Raw genomic sequence first — 10,025 nt, 5'->3', positions numbered from 1 at the left:
AGTGGGGCGGGGCGCGGTGTGACTGGAGCGGACTAGTCCACGTGGTTAGAATGCAGCTTGATTGGGGGAAGGCCGGTCGGTGAGGCGGGAGCGGAACCGGAACGCGTCCTGACAGGGGCGGAGCTCTCGGAGTAACGAGGGCGGGACGCTGTCTGACTGGCACAGAGCAGTCCGCGTGTTTGGAACGAGGCCTGACGGGAGCTGAGCGAGTAGCGGGAGGGGGCGGAGCCCGACCGAGGCCTGACAGGGGCGGAGCTCGCGGAGGGCCTTATGGGGCGTGGCGAGGCCTGGTAGAGGCGGAGACCCGGTGCGGCCTGACGAGAGGGCGAGGCCTGATCCGGGAGGGAGGAGCGGAGCGTCAGGGGCGGGCCGGAGTCCCGCTCCTGGAGCGGAGTGCGGTGGGGCTATGCAGGTGTGTTGCTGCTGTCGGTCCCGCCTCCACTTCGGCTCGGTGGCAGGCCGTGCGCCCTTTCGGAGCTAAGCTTAAGGCGGCGCTGACACGGGCGTACTCCGGTTTCAAAGTAAAACTGAAACCCTCCGCGGTGGCCTGACCTTCCCGGAGCCGGAAGGGCTGTCCAGTGACTGACGGGGCTGAGGGACAGGTGTAGTGGTGCTTTGATTCCGGACACGGTGGCGCGCCGGCTAGTGGCCTTTCCAGCTTTGAGGTCCTCTTGGAGGCAGGATTTCCTAGCTGGGCGGGGCGTGGATTATCTGATTAGGGGGCGGGCCTTTCCGATCCTGTACTCCAGGGACAAAACTGGGTGGAGGTCCTCTTGCCCCGGGACTGAACCTTTGAGCCGAGAGCGATCGAGCTAGGGATCCACATCTGTCGCCAGTGAAGTCCTCGGAAGCAGAGGTTGAGCCTTGGAGCTCTCATTTCTCGGGGGCTGAAAGAGGGATCCTAGACCCGGCAGCCACCTGAACTCCCCACTTCTCACTATAGATGGCTATGAACGGCAGGGCTCGGAAAGAGGCCATCCAGGCCACAGCCCGAGAGCTCCTCAAGTTCGTGAACCGGAGTCCCTCTCCTTTCCACGGTAGGTGACCAAGGTTAGGGAGGCTAGGAGTGGGAGTGACTTGACCAACTTCCATCGCTGAGAGAGTCTGTTTCCTACAGTTGTGGCTGAGTGCCGCAGCCGCCTCCTCCAGGCTGGCTTCCGTGAACTCAAGGAAACAGAGGGCTGGGATATCGTACCAGAAAACAAGGTACTAAGGGATAGCGTGGGGGCAGACACTATTGCAAAGGCCTGTGTTCCGGGTCATTAAGCAACTCACGCCCCTGTCTTTCAACTCTCTCCCCCAGTACTTCTTAACCAGAAACTCCTCCTCCATCATTGCTTTTGCTGTGGGGGGCCAGTATGTTCCTGGCAATGGCTTCAGCCTCATTGGGGCCCACACGGACAGTCCCTGCCTCAGGGTAAGAAGTTAGGACTTGTTTGGACTGAAGGGAGGTGCGGGGGCGGTTGGGAGGATGAGATCCTGGAGGTAGAGTTTGGAAGGCCCTATCCCAAGGTCCCGGGAAGAAGGTAGACCCGCCCCATGCTCTCATGTCCCCCACATACACTTTCAGCTGTCAACTGATGTGCTGTCTGCTCTGTATAACTTACTGCCTGGGTCTCCCTTCCAGATGTTGTCTTTCAGACATTCCCTTTCTTCTCATTCTTACACTCAGGTGAAACGCAAATCTCGCCGAAGCCAGGTGGGCTACCACCAGGTCGGTGTCGAGACCTACGGTGGTGGGATCTGGAGCACGTGGTTCGACCGGGACCTGACCTTGGCTGGACGCGTCATTATCAAGGTGGTATCAAGGGGCTAGGAACTGGGGAGGCTCTCACTTCCGGCAGCCTGAAGCTTGAATGTCTTCCCATTTCTTCAGTGGACCAGTGAAGGGTCCTCGTGGGGAAGATGGGACATGATTATTCTGGGTTTAGTAAGGGATTTTATTAGCTGGATTTGGGAGGTGCCCAGTTCTGACCTGGCCACTTGGCCACAGTGCCCTACCTCAGGCCGGCTGGAGCAGAGGCTTGTCCATATAGAGCGGCCCATCCTGCGCATCCCACATCTGGCCATCCATCTGCAGCGAAATATCAATGAGAACTTTGGGCCCAACACAGAGATCCACCTGTGAGTCCACATTCGAGCCAGGGTTGTGATGGCTGTGAGGGTGGGATATGGCACTGGGGAACAGAGGACCACCCCTTAGTGGTCAAGTTCCACGTTTGGAAACCAGCTCTATCCATTTGGGGAGTGTGCTGGGAATCGGCTGGAGGACCAGAAGAGGCCTATGTTCACCGCTGTCCCTCTCCCTTCTCTTAACCCATTTCCCCAGAGTCCCTATTCTTGCCACAGCAGTTCAGGAAGAGCTGGAGAAAGGGACTCCTGAACCAGGGCCTCTCAGTGCCACTGTAAGAAGCTCCCCTGGCCCGGAGAGGGTGGGCAGAGTGGGGACAGACCAGTCCCCTAGAGAGGGGCAAAGAGATGAGCAGATCCACCTTCCAACATCCCCTGCCTTACAGGATGAGCGGCACCACTCGGTCCTCATGTCCCTGCTCTGTACCCATCTGGGCCTGAGTCCTGACAGCATCATGGAGATGGAGCTCTGCCTGGCAGACACCCAGCCTGCAGTAAGGAGTGGCTGTAGGACCTTGTGGTGGGGTCCTCCAGGGTCCCTGTCAGCCATAGCATGCCCCCGAAGTTCCTCAGTTGGTCTCATCCTTGTTCTTCCCCGTTGGTGACACTTCCTCTGCTTTCAGTAGTTCCCAGATAAGCAGAGCATCTCCCCAGAAGACCGTCCTACTGAGACTGGGGGTGATGTGTGACATGGCCCCTGTCTGCTCTGAACCTCTGAGGGCAAGAGGCCTGGTGCCTTCCAAGTGCTAAGTAGGGAGCTGCTAGGTCTTTGGCTCCTTGGTCCTATGTTTGTGTTAGCTGTTTTCTTCCTTTTAGTCGGCATTGTTTTGTTTTTACTAGACAGGGTTTCTCTGTGTAGCCCTGGCTATGCTGGAACTATGTAGACCAGGCTGGCCTCCAACTTAGAGGTCCACCTGCCTCTGCCACCCAAGTGTTGGGATTAAAGGTATGCCCCACCATCGCTGGCTGCTTTTCTTTTTTTTTTTTTGGTGACTGACCACTTAGCCCTCCTTTGGCCTGCCCCTCTGAGAGAAGTCAGATGCTGTAGGCTGCCCTTGCCTGGCCTTCATTCTCTGCTGAACAGCAAGAATAGTTTCCTGAGCCAACAGTCAAGAGTTGCTCTGGCCCTTGGGAACAGGGAGAAGTGGTGAGGGCCTGGGCACTTAGGTGTTCCTCTTGTCTTTCTAGGTCCTGGGCGGAGCCTATGAAGAGTTCATCTTCGCTCCTCGACTGGACAATCTGCACAGCTGCTTCTGTGCCCTGCAGGTGAGAAGCCAGAGCAGCCCAGGCAGCATGAGAGCTGGGGAGACATGGCTGCTTAGCCAGGCCTTCACCCTGTTGGCACTGGGAAGGGCCCATGCACTGCAGCCTTGACATCACTATTACTGTGCTGCTCTGAGACCAGGAGCTGACAGTGTTCAGGGTGCCATGGTATCTTTTACTTTTCCTTAATGACCTCTGTCTGAAAACAGGCCTTGCCACCATGAAAAACAATTCTCACTTTTTTCTGCTTCTCTCATTCTGCCTCTGACTTAAAGTTCCTCTTTGTCCCCTGCCAGCTTTCTTTGGGATCCTTGGGACCTCAGTAGGACTGTCTATACCTTTTGGTCACCTTCATGTTCTTCACTGTCTCTCTCCCCCAGTCAGGCTGTTTCTCAGCTTTCTACCCTTTGCCCCTCCTCTGCTTTCTAACTTGCCTTTCCCTGCCTGTCTTGTGACTGGAGATAGGCTTTGGGTGGTAACTGTAGCTCTGGGGCCTGTGTCTGCTTCTGAGCCAGCCAGCTGGGTTGTTCATGGACTTGTCTAGAGCTGTTAACAGAAGCCCATCAGTTTGACTGATCTTCATAATCATTGGCTTCCCAGGACTTATAGTTTCAGTCTGTCTTCAACATTATCCTCCAGCCTCCTGCATGGGAGTATATGAGAGCAAATGCTCAGAGAATGGATTTACTTATTCCATTAGAAAGGTCCTCCTCCACCCTCTGCCAGGCAGGACCCTAAGAGAAAGGTTGCGAGAGCCCAGCCCACTTCCCTGGCAGGGCAGCATGTCCCTCCCAGGTACTGGCAGACAAAGTTGTAAGAAGCAAAAGGTCAGGGATAATGAGCCTGTCTCCTTCCCCATCTAGGCATTGATTGATTCCTGTGCATCCCCTGCCTCTCTGGCCAGGGATCCACATGTGCGCATGGTCACACTCTACGACAATGAAGAGGTATGTGGAGGGCTGGGGCAGAGGTCCCTCAGTGGAGTAGTCAGTAAGTGCCTGGTGGCCCGCACTCAGAGCGAGCCAGGGCATTCTAGAGGCCCCAAAGAGGGAGGAAGGAGAGCTGCCAGTGCTCCCATAGCACTTGTTCCCTCCTGGCCCTGCATAGATTTTTATAATGGATTCCATAGCCTGTATTCTCTGTGTACCTTGCTGCATTCCTACCCCAAGGACGGGGCCACTACACAGGTCATCCTTTCAGGTCTGTGGCTTGGCACATAGTGGGTTGTCAGCTATGTTGTTTAGCTGTAATCTTGAGATGCTAAAGTGGAGCTTGACAGGTAGATGTTCTGTTTCATGTAACTCCCTGGGTCAGCTAGTGGTTTGGATAGGTCTCTGGTCTATTATGCTAGTTGGCTGTTCCATCTCTGGCTATCTTGTCTATACCCAGTCAGCAGTAAAGGAGAGGGCAGAGAGAATAGATGCCTGTGTCTTCAAGAGTGTGGTCCAGAAATGGAATTCATTATTGCTCACATTCACAGAACCCAGTGTGGCCACATTGAGTTACAAAGGAGACTGGGAGTGCTGTCTGCAGCTGGGTAGTTAGTTACATAGCTTTAACACCTGCCTAGCCCTGGTGTAAATGTGGGGACCAGTGTGAAACCTCCATCAGTAAGTGCTATTTCTAGTCCAGGGATGACTGGGAACTAGTCTACTGTCAGATGTTCAGAAAGGAGAGTCTCTACGGATACTTCTCTCTACCAAGTGACTCAGGTGGATCCCGGGCCATCCTGAGCACTTACAGACCAGGAGCATGTCCAGATTCCACAGTCAAATCTCTGCCATCTCCAGGTGGGGTCAGAGAGTGCACAAGGAGCACAGTCCCTGCTGACGGAGCTGATACTACGGCGCATCTCAGCCTCACCTCAGCGTCTGACTGCCTTCGAGGAAGCCATACCTAAGTCCTTCATGATCAGTGCAGACATGGCCCATGCTGTGCACCCAAACTACTCGTGAGTCTTCATACCAGACAGTACTTATGCTAGAGACTCGGCATAGCCCACTTGCAGTCTAGTTCCTAGCCCTGCCTTTCTCCGTCTGCTGGGAGGTTCAGGAGTCTTATTCAAAGCCATGCGTTGCCTGAGCCGGGTGTATATATTAAGTAAGCTTTGTCTGTGACCTTGCTTCCTTTCATGGCTAGAATCTGCCTGAAACGTTTGTTCTGATGCCCTTGAGGACATGCATGGCTAGGTGGGAAAGAGTGCCATGATCCATTAGTGCCATCTGCCTTGGAAGGGGTAGTGGCTGTTGACAGCCCCCACCACAGTGTGCCATCCTGATCTTTATCACCTCTCACAGGGACAAGCATGAAGAAAACCACCGGCCTTTGTTCCATAAGGTAAGATGCTGCTTCTCAAAGATGTGGTGGCCTGGCCAACTCTGGCCTCTGTGGTTCACACAGGCCTCACATCATCTCTGTTCTGGGACTTTTCCCAGGGTCCTGTGATCAAGGTGAACAGCAAGCAACGCTACGCCTCGAATGCAGTGTCTGAGTCCATGATTCGAGAGGTGGCTGGGCAAGTTGGGGTGCCCCTGCAGGTGAGTGTGTGTCTTTTCTAGGCAGGCTTGGTGGAGGGAGCAGGATAAAGACATAACCTGATGTGCTCCCAGTGAGTGAGAAGCACAGGAGAGAGACTTTAGTGGAGGGAGTCCCAGTGAATGAGAAGATCTGGGGCTTGGGGTGCAGAGCTAGATGCAGTGCTGGCTTTGTTGTGGTGACTTTGGCCTAGTTTGCTAAGCTGTCTTGAGTTTTTGTGTGCCCATCTGTAAAGTGAGGGTGATAATGAGCCCTGCCCTGCTGATTTCTGTAAGGATTACTCCTGCCACCTGGTAGGTTAGTCCTGCCCTTTTTCCTTCTAAAACCCCATGTCTCTGTGTCTTTCTTTACTTGTACTTCAACCCAAAAGGAAGATTCAGGACTGGAGAGCCTAGAATCTCAAGTGTTCATTTTCCCTCTGGCCTGAGATCACCCATCACTGTCCTCAGGGCACTACATGAGTACACACACTCCACATCAGAGACTTGGCCCAGGGCAGTCCAGCGATGGACAACACCCAAGTTCTGGGAGAGGCAGGACCAGACAAGGGCCGTCTCTGCATCAGTGTCTCCATCTTGTCCCATGTAACGTCTGATCATTCCACTCACAGAGAAGTCTCTGGGAGGAAGTGAGAGGCAGCTGCTGAGAAACAAATACCATGGGGAGGTCCAGAGGGCGAACATCTCAGCCAGAGGGAACAAACAGAAAGGTCCCCAGGGGGAAAAGGAATGAGTTAGTCTAGTAGCAGGAGAGAAGGCCCAAGTTGAGAGCAAGAGGGACAGGAGAAGAGACTCACCTAGACCAGTTTGCTTCTGAAGCTCTCTTCTGGTGCCGGGCCGGGCCTCAACTTCTTTGCATGACCCCTTCAGTCCTGAACCTTCAACTGCCACTGAGGCTGCACCTTCACCAGTGGTCTCTCTTAGCCTCACAGTGCCAAACCTCAGCTGCTGTCCACGACCCCTTCATGCCTTCACAACCAGTACCACCTGGGTGACTCTTACACTATCAATTCCACCTGCAGCACAAAGTACAACCTTGGCTGCCTCTGAAACAGCTTCCCTGTGCTCTCAGAAAACACTTCCCAGAAGATTTCACCTCAGGGATGGTCTCTTCTTAATCACTACTAATTTCTTAGCTCCAGCTGACCAGCATCAGTTGTCCTTGTAATGTAAAAGTTTCACTTTCAGTCCCAGCAAACCAGAACCACAGAATCTTAAAATAGCAGATGGCCCTGATAGAGTCTACTCTTCCCTTTGAAGTTTCATAAGCCAGGCCTCCATCTTCTGCACTCTCTCAACATTCTTATCTTCCAAGCTCCTACAGAACTTCCCACTGAGGTCTTAACACTCACTGGTTCTTCTAGCCCAAAGTTCCAAAGTCCTTCCACAATTATCCCCAAAACATGGTCAGGTCTGTCACAACAATACCTTGCTTAGTCAGGGTTTCTATTGCTGCAACAAAAAACCATGACCAAAAAGCAAGCTGGGCAGGAAAAGGTTAATTCAGCTTTCACTTCCAGATCACTGAAGGAAGGCAGGACAGGGACTCAAGCAGGACTGGAACTGGAAGGCAGGAACTGACGTAGAGACCATGGAAGGGTGTTGCTTACTGACCTGCTTCACGTGGCTTGCTCAGCCTGCTTTCTTACAGAACTCTGAACCACCAGGCCAGGATGACACCACCCACAATGGTCGGGGCCCTTCCCCATTGATCACTAAGAGAAAATGCCTTACAGCTGGATCTCATGGAGGCATTTCCTCAACTGAGGCTCCTTCCTCTCTGATGACTGTAACTGTGATGACTGACACACAAACCAGCCAGTACAATGGGCTAATACTGTAACTCTCACCTGACTAAAGTTTGACTTTTATATTTCTGTTTTACACTTACAGATCTTAAAATCTAGCTCCATATTATGATTTCCATGGTGTTTTGTTTTAAGATAGGGTCTTATGTAGCTTCAAACTCAGTATGAAGCAAAATACAGCCTTAAGCTCCTGATTCCTCCCTCTCCAAATCTTGGGATTACAAATGAGCACCACCCATTGCCCAGGTGGAGATCAAACCCAGGGCTTCATTTATACTAGGCAAGCCCTCAACCAAGTGAACTATACCCCCAGCCCAGCAGGAATTTTTAGAACATTAAAACTACTAAGTTTGGGGCCTAGCAAACACATAAGTGGATGCTCACAGTCAGCTATTGGATGGATCACAGGGCCCCCAATGGAGGAGCTAGAGAAAGTACCCAAGGAGCTAAAGAGATCTGCAACCCTGTAGGTGCAACAACATTATGAACTAACCAGTACCCCCCGGAGCTCTTGACTCTAGCTGCATATGTATCAAAAGATGGCCTAATTGGCCATCACTGGAAAGAGAGGCCCATTGGACTTGCAAACTTTATATGCCCCAGGACAGGGTAACGCCAGGGCCAAAAAGTGGGAGTGGGTGGGTAGGGGAGTGGGGGGAAGGGTATGGGGGACTTTGGGGATAGCATTGGAAATGTAAATGCGGAAAATAATTTAAAAAAAGAAAAGAAAAAGAGGCACACTAAAAAAAAAAAAACTACTAAGTTTGTTTTCCTTTGTGTATTGGGGTTTCACGTTGTGTGTGAGAGTAACAAAAAGGTAGAAGACATAGAACTAGATGCTCTGCCAGCCCTGTGGCTCTAGGGTAGCTTCCTCCTTGATCTTAGTGAGCGCATCTAGGGTTTAGCTTATGACCTCTCCTTCCCTCACCAGGACCTCATGGTCAGGAATGACTCCCCGTGTGGCACCACCATTGGACCTATCTTGGCTTCTCGACTGGGGCTTCGGGTGCTGGACTTAGGCAGCCCCCAACTGGCTATGCACTCTATCCGGGAGACAGCCTGTACCACTGGAGTTCTCCAGACCCTCACCCTTTTCAAGGTAACTCCCACCTGGCCCTCTGCTCCACCAGTAAGTGGCTAGTCACTGTAGGGGGCTGATTGCTGTGGACTACAAAATAGAAAACGGTCCCTGTGTCAGCTTCCATCACTCTGGCACAGTGTGAGGTAAGCAGTTCATAAGAAGTCAGCGTTTCAGAGGCTTTAGTCCGTGGCCAGCTGGCTGTTGACTTGAGGCCAGTGATAAAGCAGGATATCATGGCGAGAGCTTGTGCTAGAGGAATCTGCTACCGTGAGGCGTGACAGGGAAGAGGGAGTTGTGGAGAAGAGGAGGGAGGAAATGGGTTCAGTGTCCATCACAGGTATGCTTCATCCCAGGTGTCCTAACTTCTTCCCTTCAGACCCCAACAATGCCTACCAAGCCTTTAACACAGGCCATACCATTCCTCGTTTTCAAGGCCTCAGAGGAAAGTGGTTGGCTGGAGAGGGCTGAGAGCTGAGGAGGCAGGCCAGTGCATCAGGCATAGAAGCCTCGGTGCTTCTGTTACTAGACCTGGAGGAGATGGAAGGTTCGTGGTGGGGCACTGCTGTCTGCTCACTCACTAACTCCCAGTTCCCTCTGCCTCGCATTTTAGGGCTTCTTTGAGCTGTTCCCTTCTGTAAGCCGGAACCTCTTAGTGGACTGAGGCCTCTTGCCAAGACTTGTCTTCCACCCCTTCAATTTAGCTGATGTTGGGTTATTAAAGTAGATTTTCACTCCAGCTCTCTTGTGCTTTTTCTGAAGCGGCAGGGTGGGTGTTGAGCCTGGCCTGACCCTCTGGAACCAGACCGGAGGTGAAGGTCAGGTACAGGTAAAAGGTTGTCCCTCCCTGCATCTCACCTGAACCAGAAGCTCCTGTTCACAAGGGACTTGACACCACTTGTCATGTTATTAGATTTATTTTATGTGTATGAATGTTTTGCTCGCTTGTATGTATGGTAGTTATGAGTCACCATGTGAATGCTGGGAACTGAATCCAGGTCCTCTGCAAGAATAACAAATGAATAACACTAAGCCACCCCTCCATCCCAGCTACAGTGGCAGTTCATTGTGATTTTGATCTCCCAGACTTTCAGGAGGCCAGACAGATGGCTCAGTGGTTAAGAACACTGGCTGCTCTTGCAGAAGATGCAAGTTCAAGTTCCCAGCACCTACAAGGTGGCTTGTAACCTTCTAACTCCAGTTGCAGGGCCC

At 52.5% G+C, this 10,025-nt stretch overlaps 1 protein-coding gene across 4 annotated transcripts; it reads left to right on the top strand.

The window, feature by feature from the left end:
* Positions 1-222: 222 nt before the first annotated feature.
* Dnpep (aspartyl aminopeptidase) lies at positions 223-9,552 on the top strand. 4 transcript variants are annotated; one of them, XM_021170254.3, is made up of 15 exons: positions 223-412; positions 944-1,037; positions 1,118-1,206; positions 1,304-1,417; positions 1,673-1,798; positions 1,994-2,124; positions 2,330-2,405; positions 2,517-2,624; positions 3,319-3,396; positions 4,257-4,340; positions 5,184-5,344; positions 5,691-5,730; positions 5,829-5,930; positions 8,667-8,834; positions 9,427-9,552. In XM_021170254.3, the coding sequence occupies exons 1-15, from the start codon at positions 407-409 to the stop codon at positions 9,475-9,477; spliced, it is 1,428 nt and encodes a 475-aa protein (XP_021025913.1). In that variant the 5' UTR covers positions 223-406; the 3' UTR covers positions 9,478-9,552. The 4 variants fall into 4 exon arrangements, with proteins under 4 accessions (XP_021025913.1, XP_021025928.1, XP_021025935.1 ...); XM_021170269.3 differs by having other exon boundaries at positions 251-602; XM_021170276.2 differs by lacking the exon at positions 223-412 and adding an exon at positions 419-665.
* The last annotated feature ends 473 nt before the right edge of the window (positions 9,553-10,025 follow it).

Source organism: Mus caroli, unplaced genomic scaffold (assembly GCF_978045245.1).
Source record: "Mus caroli unplaced genomic scaffold, Mus_caroli_1 scaffold_1, whole genome shotgun sequence".
Lineage (NCBI taxonomy): Eukaryota > Metazoa > Chordata > Mammalia > Rodentia > Muridae > Mus > Mus caroli.
The sequence above is the reverse complement of the archived record's forward strand: the minus strand, read 5'-3'. Positions and strand labels throughout refer to the sequence as shown.